Source organism: Melanotaenia boesemani, chromosome 3, assembly GCF_017639745.1.
Source record: "Melanotaenia boesemani isolate fMelBoe1 chromosome 3, fMelBoe1.pri, whole genome shotgun sequence".
Lineage (NCBI taxonomy): Eukaryota > Metazoa > Chordata > Actinopteri > Atheriniformes > Melanotaeniidae > Melanotaenia > Melanotaenia boesemani.
This window is the reverse complement of record NC_055684.1, coordinates 26034469-26048021: the sequence shown is the minus strand read 5'-3', so window position 1 is coordinate 26048021 and position 13553 is coordinate 26034469. Positions and strand designations below refer to the sequence as shown.

The window sequence follows — 13553 nt, the reverse complement described above, 5'->3', positions numbered from 1 at the left end:
AAGCAGAGCGTGTGAGCTGATAATGTAATTATGAGAAATGTGGTTACAGGCAAGCATTTAATTCAGTAATAGCAAGTATGATCAAGACTTAACTGGGCTTCATTTGCACTGGTTTTTGAAGTATACTTACAGTAAGGCTGCATTAGTAAAAATAATTTACTAGCATTTAATCGACACCTTCTACATACAACACTTGTTCCTTTTCAGACTCATTAAAGCTCCTTATTTTTATTTTTTAAGTGATGGCTAAACTTGAAAACTATGACAAGGTGAGAAACGGATCAAACGGCTGCAAATTCTCATAAAAAACACACCATTTGCAGTTGTTTCAAACAGCATTTATTCTTGAGTGAGAAAATATTGTCTCAGGCAGACTAAAGATCTTGCAGTACATTTTAAATGACAAGATCATAAATCTCCTGTACCGCCAACGGGAAAGAAGAAAAGAAAAAAAACTGTAGGCCTGTTCAGACACTGCTGCCTACAGAGTTAAGGTCTTGTGCCACCTCACTTGTAGAGAATATGTTCTGTCAACATGTTGTGAATACCATCACTATCACAAAGACCTATTTAGCATCATACATAAATCTTTTCAATATTTTTATCTTTTTTAAATAACACTCTTGACTGCCACAAATTATAAATTAAAATCTATTTGATTTTGCATTCCTTAAATTACTTCATGTAAGCGACTATAAACATACATTTACATATTTACAAAACTATACACATGCACTTTTACTACACTGAGGTTGTATACATACATGTATAAGCTGTACACAAACACACGCTAGGCCATGTATATGGCTCCAGGAGTCACTCAATCCATGTTCTTTTAAACCAGACCATTTGTGCTTTTCAAGTCTTTTACAGTGAGGCTGACAAACTTATAAGTTCTTCAGTGAGTTAATGCTGTAGATTTGTCTGCTTTACCTCTGTGGTGGTTTCAAATCTTACAGACCAGATAGCACACCGCCCACCCCATCACAGAGCTACTCAGTTGGGTCCTATGAGGGCCGCAGTCCTGCAGGTTTTCAATATTTTCCTGCTTCATTACACCTGGCTCAAATTAATGAGTCATTGTGTAGAACAAAAGTTTTTGGATCCATTTAACTTGAGTCAGGTATGTTGGAGCAGGGAAACACTGAAAACCTGCAGCACTGCAGTCCTTGTAGGACCAAACTGAGTCGCTCTGCTCTACTATAATAAAGTTTCACAATATGGAAAAATAAGCTAACACCTTTAAAGTCTCACCAACAATACGTCATAGCTGGACTAAAAGTTCAAGACTGTGTGCTGGAAGCCATGTAAAAGTTTCATCTGTTCCTTTCTGCCAAGTGATTCTCAGAATAAAGCTATAAAGTACTCCTGGAATCAAATGCAGAGACATGTCATTTGTCAAATGCATTTTTAATAAGATGTTTTAATAAGATCCAGTTTTTCAATGTGGGACTTAAAAGGATTTGTTTTTGAAGTCATTCAAAAATAAATACAACTGCAATTAGCTTAATTAAAGCAGAGCACACTAACAATCGTCTTTTTTTTTTATCCACAGCTGTCCAGCTGATCTCTATAGAGTCCAGATATGACGCGAGTGTTAAAAGTGGGACTTTAACACTTCATTACATACAGTGACATTTCAATACAATCTCATATATTTCTATTTAGCACAATCCCTTTGACAAATAAACATTTACATCTCTCTCAATCAAGTCTTGACCCACTTTGGCCTAAAATAAAAACTTTATTTGAACACATAGCAAACAGTGGTTTTGTAGAACTTTAAAAAAAAAGTTGCACGAATAACATAACAAATGGATCTACAAAAGTCATTGAGCACTTTTTCCCCCCACTCCATTTTAAAAAAACAGCACAACAATTTTCAAAAGTTTCTTTTACTTTCCCACATTTTTAAGAGCATTGATGAAGCTTCTATACATACAACCAGGTTTCTTGTGTAGGCTGTTAAAAATCTTTTAAATAATTTAAATTTAAATTTATATAAAATTGGAGGGAGTAAAGTTAAGATTTCCTCTCACGTGATTTAAATGCACCATGGCCCGGTCATATGCAGTGTGTACAGACTTGCGTACGCTCGGTTTCTTGCCTTCCATCAGGCGAAGCTTGTCTACAGTGTCATCCATCCCTAGAGGCATAAGTTTGTTGCGAGGGAGCCATTGCCTAAAAACCAAGATGGAGAATTTTCAAGATTTACTTGACTCATGTTTAATTTCTAATTCAGCATGAAATTTTCCCACCTCTCAAAAACTTACCAAGTTCTTTTAGTGTCAAAGAAGAGAACTAAGAAGAGTTTTTCTCCTTCCTCCGTTTCTCTCCATTCACCCAGTTTAAGCACCTCCACGGGAGGCACTGGGATGGGGATACCATTGTGAAGGAGTCCTTCCTGAGGCATGTCTGGATCAACAATCTGTAACAGTTCAACATGTCAGCCACAGTGCACTCCATCCTTACAGATTTTTTAAGATATAGGTACAGTAGTCTGCAAAAGTCTTGAGCCACCCTCTTTTCTATATATATTGCCAGAAAATCTGGAAATGGGTGCAATGATTTTTTGTAAACATAAGCAAGAATAGATGGAAATATAGTATATAAGTCATAAGAAAATAAGCTGGCAGAATTCTTACAAGCTTGAAAGTTTATCTGGCCACCTTTGTTTTCTGACAACCTGAACACTCTGAGACAAGCCTTCTTGTCATTTATTTTGGCAGTTATCAGGGAAACTTCTCCAGCTTCTTGCTTAACTTTCCAAAGACCTTCTTTGGGCTGTTTCTGCCCTTTTTACCGTTCTCCATCAAGATAATCTCACACTGCTTCAATAATGCTGAGGTCTAGGTTGTGGGATTGCTTTAATCCCACTATAGCACCTGTTGCTACCTATTATCAGTCCAATTCTTGGGTCTTAACCGTAGACTGTATATAAAAGATGGACAGAGCCTCCGTGATGTCACCCGTAGGTTTCTGAAGAGCAAAAGTGAAGCTCGTTGGGCGTTCCCACCGTCGCCATCTTGGTAGCGTCACGCGTGTCGTTAGTCCCGGAAAATCCATAAATGGATAAAGAGGTCAAGCAGAGAGGGGGACTGTGAAGGTGGGGGTGGATGACTGACAACCATCAAACTCCAAGCTGCCTGTAGCTATGAGCTAACCGAGCTAACCTTGAGCAACGGTAGCTAAACAGCTAACGGAGGTAGGAGGGCTAAAGCTAAGGCACACTGCTAGCTGGCTTAAAACCGTGGTTGTGCTGCACTGTCCCTTCTTTCCGCGGATATTGGATACATGTCAATCAAAAGGACACGCCCCTAATTATTTAGAATTTCAAGATTAAATAACATTCAAACAAATGAGTTAGAAAAAAAATCACCCCCTCACAGTTGTCATGAAGGTAAACGTGACCTAATAATCCTAAAATGTTTTTTTGTACCAGACTTTAAACATGTTTTTTTTCTGCTGTGAAGTAGGTCTTTTTAACATGGGAGACTGTGGGGATTTGCTCTGTTTTGGAGCCAGCCCCTAGCGGATGAGGGGTGAACTGCAATTTTTTTGCACGTCCGCATAGGCTTCACATTTTACAGGCAGAGGTTGCAGCTTGGTCTTAACACATACCTCAGCCTTTTCCCCTTAAAAATGGCTTTCTGACACATACCCTCCCATGGAGGCCATTTATGATGAGTCCAAGGATGATGCAGCTCTCATTTCCTGTGTCCGGTTTTACTGATATTTCCCAATGACATAATAATGACATAACTTTAATTTGCTGTAGATATTTTTTTTCTTATTTATTCCTCCACTTGCCCAGTTTTATCAGAATTTCTTAAGGTCTTGCTGTACATCATGCTGGGATCTGCCAAATTCTGAGCAAATAAGAGCATTTTTACCCCAACAAGATTAAGTCTGTCAAACTGATATCTTTTGCATTTTTCATAGATGTAGGTAGAGAAATAGGAAAAAAATTAAGTGTCTGTGACAGGACACAATCTTAAATATTTGTTTCCTTGTTATGTATAGACACAACACTGATTCATTGTTTTTTTATGCTTGAATGATTCATTGGTCAGTGTTAAGTGTCAAACAAACAAAAGACCAAAACATTCTTCTGAAAATGACCAGGTACAAGGACTGGACTGGAAGTGAGTGGGGAAAAAAAGCAACTAATGTCCAAAGATGCACTTTGAAAGACTTTCAGAAAGCCTTGAGAACTTTTATTCTAGACCACGTATAAAGATGACAAGAAGGCCAGGCTTCTTGGAAGCAAAATATAAAGAAATAAAGCTTAGCTCAAGACTTTTACACACATAAAAAAAAACAATGAGATCAATTACAATTTTACCATTGCTGGGTAGGAAGGATATCCTCTACATTTGGCCCAAACTAGATCCAATGGTGAAAGTTCAGTCTCGCTGTCTAAAGTGAGAAGTGTAGACTTTCCTGTGAACAGGATGTTCCAGTATTTTCAGTTAATATTTATTCATGACAGCTCTTGAGCCCAAAGTGTTTCACATGACAACTGCATTTTTTCCCCTTGTTTTTTGTGCCGATTATTACACTAGAATTAGAGCACAAAAAAACCTACAAATCACTGTATTTGTATTGCTTTGTCATGATACACACCTGACCCAGAGATGTCTCCATTCTCTTTGTTAGGAACTTTAGCCAAAGCTGGTTTACCCCGACTACGTTTGGGAGGGGAGACACTGCAGTTGGGACGAGGAAGAAGTAGCAGATGTGACTCATTGAGAGTTTAGGTTTACATTATAACAAGACAATTCACTAGTTAATCAATTTCAAGAGTATGAATTCAATGGAAGAACGCTGATTTATATTTAATCTAATACTTTTTGAGGGTTGCTTATTGAAACAAATGTGGATTAATTAAACTTATAACTGCACTAACTTGTTTATTGAATGTTTAAAGTTGATGAACTGATGAGTTTTGTACAAAAAAACTGCAGATTTGTTTAGCAGTGTCTGCTGGAGAAGTAACAATTACACATTAAATGTCAGAATATTACAGCCTACAGTAAGTGTTGTCAAACTGTCTAGTGACAAAGAAACTTGCATCTGTTGGCAGCTAAAATTCTCTGGCTGCTGTAGCACAATACACCAAAAAAAATGTAACGCCTAAATACATAATTACAATATTATTTGTGCATTTTTTGTTTTATTTATTTGTGCTTGTCTAATATCAGTTTCATAGTTAAACTCAAATTTATTCTTGTTAACACCAATTCTTAGTCAAAAAAGTGTATTTTCCCTGTAAAAAGTCTGAGGAATTTTCCTTAATATTGCAAATGTTGTAAGTGCTATATTTTCTCTGCAGTCTGTACAATCAATAAATCTGTGACCCCATACTCACGTTAGGTTGGGGTCGTCATCATCATCATCATCATCCTGGTCTGTAGAGGTGTGCTTTCCATTTGTCAGACCTAGCAAAACCACCAGTTAAATGGTGACGAACAAACTTTGTATAAAAAAAAAATTACATTGGTAACAGAGTAACCTTCTCTGCCTTACCTTCTTCTTTGGGTGTTGGGAGTGGTTTGTCGGTTTCGCTCTCTGAGCTGGGGCCTCTGGATCTCAGGTGATGTGGGGAAGGAGAAAACGGTGCAGGAGATGCATTTGGAGTAGGAGGTAAGGTAGTGATGTTGTTAACACGGGTAAAATTTGGGCTAGGTGGAGTGATATCCAACCCATTGGTTTTACCGTCAGTGGGGTTCCCATTCTGCTGTGGGGGCGACTTATTTTTTGCCAATCGAGTCCCATTTTTAGCTTTCTTAAACAAAACAGATGTGCGCCGGCCAACTCCGACCAGAGGCAGAGGTGGGGGTGAGCCAAGTGGTGTAACCTCGTGGACGGCCTCTGGTTGAGAAGATGGCGTTTCTCCAATTTCTGCTTCTTCTTCACCTTGGCTTTTGCTTCCACTGCGGGATGACCTCTGACGCTTGTAGGAACGTCCTGGTGACCTCCTTCCTCCTGTTACTATGCCCAGGATGGGGGGCTCCAAAGGGGCATCTCCTGGCAGGGGTGATGATACTGGACAGGTAAGCTCTAAAACAGGTGGAGGGTCATCTGGGCCAAAGAGAAAATGATGTCATTCAGATCACAAAAAGCTAAAATGATAGAATCATTAAGCAAAATCTTCACTGGTTACAGCTTTTCCTGTAAGAAGACCTGCTGCATATCATTTTTAAAATTGTCATTAAATAAAAGGTAAAAGATTTAAAAATAATTATAAGTAAAAATATCTTACCTGTCTCAGAGTTTAACACTGCAGTCAAAGGCCCATTATCAACATTTGCCTTCTCCTTTTTCTTTTCTTTCTTCTCTTCTTCCTGTACCTCCTCCTCTTCATCGTGTCCTTCATCCTCCCTGTCATTGCCGTTCACAGATGGAGCATTTTGCTGCTGCTGGTTCATCTTCTGTCTCAGAGCATTAATCTCTCTGCGCAGCAGTCTGATGCGCTTGGTGCGACCACCGCTGGTGCGCATGGAAGTGACCATGTCCAGTTTATCCAATAAGGCCTTGAGCTGCTCATCTGTGGTTAAGTGCAGTCTGTTTTCTGGATCCAGAAGAGAATCCACTGAGGAGAGGCATAAAGGAGAAAAAGAAAGAAAGGTGGACAGATGAGGCATGTGGGTTATGTTCAGGAAAGTGCAGGTATTTCCCTCTCAACTCACCCTCATCCCACGTACAGTGGTAGAAACCATGTTTGTTCGGAGCCTCTGGGAGGTGCATGCCAGTACTGGGGTCCAGGCCAATGCTCTGGGACTGTCTGTGAGCGTGACGGAGAACGGCTCCCCCCACCTCCCGTAGTTGTAATGCTGCTTTGTGGAACATTGTGTCCTTTGAGTTGTACTTGAGGCAGTTGGAGATCATGAGCTCAAAGTCCTTCTCCAAATCTGCAATGGAGCAATAGGCATGTCCCTCCAGTTTGGCACGCATGGTGGATAAGTCCATGGGTTGGGATATAAACTCCAGGTAATCTGGGACCTCAGTTAAACATAACATAAGGATGTCAGCTCAAACCAGCAACATGTTGCTGAATCATGTGTGTATTTTAAGATGACTGTTTTCTAATTGCACCAACCTCTGACAGATTGACAGGCTGAGAGAAGATTTTGGCTGTGTCTTTCTCCTGTAGCTGGTCTAAGGTAGTTCGCAGAAGCACCAATGCAGGGGTCAGCTTCAGTTCAAGGGCAGCCTGCTGGATTTTCATCTGGCGGTGATGACATAAACAAATTGAGAACAGCAGGGCGAATAAAAGGCCACTCCACAAGGTTTAAATGAATTACAAATAATGAGTGAGAATTATAAAAACTGTGTCTACAATTTGATTAAAAAAATTAATTCCACAGTTAAATTATTACCCGGTATTCACACTGTCACACAAGCAAATGCTTATGTTTTCAAAGCTAAAAGTTACATTTAGATAGCTTTGTTTATTCAATCAATAGTCCATATTTTTAAAGAAAATTAAAATACTCTGAATCACAGATCACTGCAAAATACAGTACTTAAATATCCACATTATAGAGGTTGAGCTGGACCAGGAAACTTCTGATGTATTTTACGCTAGTGCTAATTATGCTAATTAATAGCCTATAGAATAGAAATAGAATAGAATAGAAATACTTTATTAATCCCTTTGGAGAGTCCTCAGGGAAATTTGGGTAAACAGAAGATATAAAATCATTATCATCCATAATCATTCTATATATGATTATGTCTAGTTTCGTGTCTCAAACTTCCTGTTTGATTCACCTGTTCTCTCTTTAGCCTCTCTCTCTTGCGGATGAGTTCCACCAAAAGTCGGGCTCTTTCCAGGTCTTGTCTCAACTTCTGCCAGTATCGTAGCTCCTCTCTTGCAGCACTCAGCTTCTCGTCAGGCTCCCTCTGAATATCAAAGCAAACAAAGATACTAAACTAATGTTTCAATTTTTAAATACTTCTCTGAGTTAAGATGCTAGTTATTGTATGAACACTATGATTAAACCTGATACAATTATAGCTTATATTTCATTTTTGTTTCACAGGGTGTGTTACAATCACAGTTTTGTCTGTTACATGTCAGGGGAGCAGGTTAGGTTACAGGTAACCTAAAAGGTAATAAATTTTGTATAAAAAAAAAACTTTAATTAAAAAAGAATAATCTTTATATGTCTACATATTGGCTGTATTTTTATAGATTTATTTCATCATCTATGAATCTTTTTTAACTGCATGTTATGGACACAATATCTCAAAGTTCCCCGCACAATTAAAATGAGGTGTACAACAAGAATCGTGAAGAACCATCTGTCTCAAGAACACCGCAACATGTAGATAAAAACATTTGCCATGTGACTGAAAGACAGCCACTCCAACTCCTGAACTATGGCTGCCACTAGTGTTTGTAAACATTTGTTCATTTTATTGCAATTGGTGTAACTTTTGCTGCTCTAATCGATTGTGTCTAATCATGAGTCTTGACCTGGTTGAACAAAGGTTTAAATTAATTCAAATATGGTATAGATAAGGTGTGAAGCTGTTTAATTCTAGTGACCTGTATAACACCAATAACAGGTTACAGTCATTTCTGTGAAGGATAGCAAAACCTGAAAAACCTGAAAAAGGCCATCATGAGAACATCCAGGTCCTATACAAAAATATAATTACTATTGTTCTGAATAGAGCAGTGGATGATAGCTGCACCCACCTGCTCTGCAGTCCTGTGAGCCTGTAGGTGAGAATGAAGTCTACGTATTAAAGGCATGCCATTTCGGGACTGTCGTTTCAGTAACCAGTAGTTATGAAGCCTCTGCATGAACTGATTTTTCCTCTGGACTTCAACTCCTGTGCAGATCTTGTTCAGCCTGTAATAAATATTATAATAATTAAAGATTAAAATGTGAGAGGAAATTAAAGAAGAGACAATAACACCATTTAGAGTTTATGAAACGATAATCTAAAATATTAATGAATACCTGTAAACTACAATAAATTAACAGGGTACTGCAGGTATGCAAATCTGACAGTATGCAAATACCAGACCTGTGAGAGGGGATCTGAGGTACAAGAAGGACAGGAACAGTTGAGCGACGTGCCGACCCCGACCCTTTTGTATTCTTCTTTTTCTGGCCTTTGGTTGCCTTCTTGTTAGTGGGTGAGGGAGGGCTTTGAGTATATGATCTCTGACCCCGATTACCCCTCCCTCCCACCAGCCTTCCTTCCACTGACTCATCTCCGGAGCCGTCCCTCCGAGACCCGACAGGAGAGTGATGCTCACAGAATGCAGTCTTCTTCACAGAGAAGGTGGTGCCATTAGCACCAGTCTCTCGGACTGGGTCTATCTTCATAAACAAACCGGCCTTCTGGGCGCAGGTGACGTGAAAAGCTCTGTAACAGTTGGCTTTGTGGCACTGAATGGATGCCCCCCTGCCTTTCTGCTTACACAGATAGCAGGTAAGCTTCCAGCGAGCGGGAGGAATATTCTTGACTCCCTCAACAGGCTCCAAGAACACCGTGTTAGCAAAGCAAACCTCAGGAATCCATATGGCACAGACAACATGAGCCCACCGTCCGTCACTCGTCTGTTTGAAGGCACCTCCTCGGTTGGGGCAGAGCACACAGTCTACAGGGCGGGAGGGGGACTGCAGGCAGCAGCGGCATAGCCACTGGCCTTCAGGTACGTAGGGCACGCCGTAGCACTCCTGGTGGACGGCCAGGTTACAGATGTCACAGAACAAGATGACGTTACTGTTCAGACATTCATCATCCAAACAGACACAGCAGAAGGCATCCTCGTCTACAGCACTCTGAGATAGAGCCTGGTTGCGGGATTCTAAGATGGACTCCCTCTCCAGGCGGTCAATCAGAAGCTCAAAAGTGTCCGGAGATACAGACGCATGGCCATCAGACACCCTCTTTTGGTTCACCATCTCCAGCCAGGCCAGGTCCTCCTCGTCCATGTCATACTCAGCTAGGGTGTCCTGCTCCTCCCCAGACTTTTCTATGTAACGGTAATAGGCTGCTGGAAGAGGGGGTGCCTCTGACGGGGAAGATGAACTCAACACACGGAAGGTGGGCTCAGGCAGAGGGCTTTGGTGAGATGGGTGCTGGAAGGAATAATTTGATCCTGTGTGTTGCTGCGAGCCAGATCGTTGGTTCTGGTGAGATGTATTTTTACTACTCCTTCTGCTTTTACTGTTCGAAGGTTTCCGACATGATTTGCTTTTGCTCTGTGTTTGCTCGCTGTTCTCTTTGTTGCTGTTGCACTCAGCAATGTCCTGAGCCATCATCTCATCCTCTGTAATAACTGGCAGAGGATCTGTAATGTTAATTCGATGGAGCCTTCCATCTAGGTCTACTTCCACTATTTTCTGGGCCTGAGCATATGTCAAAGTCTCCCTGGATGGAGAGAGCTGTAGTCTGTAAGGTGAGGGGGGCCGTGGCTGACCAGACCTGCCCCTTCCTCTACCTCTGCCTCGACCCCGTCCCATGTTATGTCCTTTAACAACTCTCTTGCATTCCCACCTTCGCACCTTCCGCATGGGGCTTTACCCGCTTCCTAACAGACAGTAAGAAAAACACAGTTAATGCCACAATTCACAATGCTGAACCAACAGTTTTTCAACTTTGTGGAATTATTTAAAAATATTTACTGCAGCTGCTGTATGTTCATATGGGAAAATAACTGAACAATATACAAGCTTGGATGAAAACCAGAGAGTCTGTTATCTTTATAATGATTCTGTTTTGTTTTAGTGTAAAGTCTAAGCATTCTGAAAAATAAAGTACTTGCTGAATTTCTATTTAACCATTTGCCTAATGTGTGTTGGAAATCAATTTTCATGTAACAAACAATCCAAATGTATGTAATTTTGGTGCTCTCTAGAAGAATAAATAAAATATACTTCTATCTTACACAGTACTGTACAGCATCACGTTTAATTATCAACATGTGAAAAGTTCATAGCATGGCTGGATATTGCCACTGATTTCCTAAATGGATAGAATTTTAATTCACAAGTTACCAATTCAGTTTGATTTCTGATTTAGTTAAGCTAACAATAATTCTACTCCAGATATTATTTTCACTTGGATATGACAAAGCTTCAAATATCTGCAAGGAACAGATATATATTAAAAGGTCAACTAGAGGGTTTTGTTAATCTCTATTTAATCATTCAAAGTGTGTCTATTTTTTTTTATAGTAAAACACTCTTGGCGCAAAAGAAAGAAGCCAATACTCTGACAAAAGCATAAAAAAGTTAAAATATTACATTTCATAATAAATAATCAATATATAATATGAGAAAATCGGACGTAAAAGCTTGTTTAAAATCCTAACAATGTGCTTATTATGCATTGTACTTTGTGACATAATAATAAACACGTAAAAAGGGGTCAGCTCTGGGGCTCTGTAATAACAACATGTTACCTCAAGCACCCTTGCTGCACAAACACAGCAACAGCCACTTGTCCTGCATGCATGCAATCGTGCATCTATGTCCCTTCTCTATTGGCCAAATAAGGAATCTGTAACACGGCGCTGTGTCCCACAGACCAATCAAAAGCAAGAACCATGTTTTTTCTTTCCTTGTTGCTCTCCGTAGTTAGGTTGTGGAGCGCTAAATACCAGCCCGAGTATCTAACATCTGTCAGCCATTTTAAGCGCACAACAGCAGAGACAACGCTTGTATTGCAAGTTGATTAGCAGCCCAGTTATACATGCAAACAGCGACCAGAGAGCAAATGCTCTCTATGCACCATGCATTGATGCATTAATTAATGGCATGTATATATTAGATCACGCCACAGCAAGTGTGCAACGTTTCAGGTATTTCTTTGTGCTCTAGACCCCTGCAAAGAGGCTGCCTCTTGCTGATGTGATAACGTTTCTCGGTCGGACAGGACACACGGATGTCGTGTGCCCAAACGGGTAGAATTCTTAAATGATGCTGATAATACAGAAAAAAAACACCAGAGTTGTTTACCTTGACAAGCCGTCCTCTACAGTGTGAATCCCGAACAGAAAAACTGCACCTGGCTAAATGTCAGCTAGTGACAGACTCCAACCAAGGCGGACATGCTAGCCGTTAGCTTAGCTAGCCGGTAATTTCAGGAGCGACAGCGTCATCTTCAACGCTTCACCTCTACGCCGCGGTTTCGGTTGATCAAACGAATTCGATCTGGTTTCATTGCTTGGAGTTAAACCTTTGATATGATAATAGTGAGAAGGTTCTGGGCAGAAAAAATCCGAAGATATCAAATTAATGTACCTTGGATGAGGCTAAATATTCAGTCAAGATGGCTTGAAAAATACGCCCCTTTAGAAAAAACCACCTCAGCCAATTGTAGGTCGACAGTTTACCTCGCACGCGACGCGCACCGTTATGCGATTGGTCCGCTCCACTAACCGAATTCACCGCACTCGTTCTGGAGCTCATCACGGGAAGGAAGCGATGAGAAAAACAATCACACGTTTGTTGCGCGCCTTCTGGCCCCATATCGCTCCTGAACAAGGGATGTCAAGGTCCTCGAAGTGGATCTCCTCAAAAGATTAAATTCTGCACGAGCTCGTTAAAGAACCATTAATTTGAACCCGGTCTAAGTAGGGAAACTTTAAAACCTGCAGGGCAGCGGTCTTCCAGGACCATAGTTTTACATCCGTACTTTAAACCATCCTGCACCTTTTTACACACATTTTGTTATTAAGGAACACTACGATACACGCATACTAAGATGTGTAACCTAAATCAGAGGCAATCAAAGATCCAACTATTCAGTAAAGAAAATAATCAGTTTTCTTTGTAATGCGCTCTGGAGTTTAAAAAAAAAAAGACATTTACGTGATAGCTATCACTCTTGTTATTCTATCGCCTGTAACATAAATCTAAAAACATGTCCCTTTTTAGTGAAAAATTGGAAACGACACTTATATATATATATATATATATATATATATATATATATATATATATATATATTTACATATTTATGAAGGGAGTTGGAACTGCAAAACATCAGTTGATTTTTTTTCCTTGATATTTTTTTAATCATATTACATAGTCTAGTTTATCATATTACATAGTCTGGATTAGTGGAAGGAGTTAGCAGCTACAATAATGGAAATCTTTATCAATTGGAGAAGATTTTCTGGCACTTTGAAAGTAACAATTATTTTAAAAAAAATCTTAGTAAATATTACCTGATAGTATTTTCTGCAAATCAAGAGTGTGAAAGTATAAGCTATCATAATATTCATCAGTACAGGTCCCCCAGGATGGAAACACAGCATCATGACAACACATAATCTCCATGACAACAGAGCAAACTCCACCCAGTGTCTTTTTGTCTTTTGTAGTTTCATAAAATTATCAATTAAAGGAAGCATAGAGCGTTTTCTTTTTTCAAGCTCTTATATTTAGTTCAAGTGTGAACTAAACAATCTGCAAGCATAGGCTAATTGTGTGTTTATTTAAATTCTTTTTGTTAGTCTGATTTAAATATACTGAGTCATGTAAGTGCTGTATATAGACATTTTTTTTCAAACAATG

The 13553-nt window shown here is 39.7% G+C and overlaps 1 protein-coding gene across 3 annotated transcripts; it reads right to left on the bottom strand.

Annotated features, from left to right (window-relative positions):
* Positions 1-323: 323 nt before the first annotated feature.
* brpf3a (bromodomain and PHD finger containing, 3a) lies at positions 324-12335 on the bottom strand. Of its 3 annotated transcripts, none has more exons than XM_041979658.1 (13): positions 11991-12335; positions 9046-10561; positions 8711-8867; positions 7777-7908; positions 7103-7231; positions 6693-7005; positions 6266-6595; positions 5530-6084; positions 5372-5441; positions 4627-4709; positions 4346-4419; positions 2274-2428; positions 324-2181 (listed from the first exon to the last, which is right to left on the bottom strand). In XM_041979658.1, exons 2-13 carry the CDS (start codon positions 10542-10544, stop codon positions 1998-2000), a joined length of 3681 nt encoding a protein of 1226 aa, XP_041835592.1. In that variant the 5' UTR covers positions 10545-10561; positions 11991-12335; the 3' UTR covers positions 324-1997. The 3 variants fall into 3 exon arrangements, with proteins under 3 accessions (XP_041835592.1, XP_041835591.1, XP_041835590.1); XM_041979657.1 differs by having other exon boundaries at positions 4346-4443; positions 6708-7005; XM_041979656.1 differs by having other exon boundaries at positions 4346-4443; positions 11991-12334.
* Between the last annotated feature and the right edge of the window lie 1218 nt (positions 12336-13553).

Coding starts and splice junctions, on each gene's coding strand:
- brpf3a (XM_041979656.1), bottom strand. CDS start 10,544: ATGCGGAAGGTGCGAAGGTGGGAATGCAAGAGAGTTGTTAAAGGACAT. Junction 7,006..7,102: donor AGCCTGTCAATCTGTCAGAG/GTTGGTGCAATT, acceptor TGTTTAACTGAG/GTCCCAGATTACCTGGAGTT. Junction 5,442..5,529: donor CCCAACACCCAAAGAAGAAG/GTAAGGCAGAGA, acceptor TGGTTTTGCTAG/GTCTGACAAATGGAAAGCAC.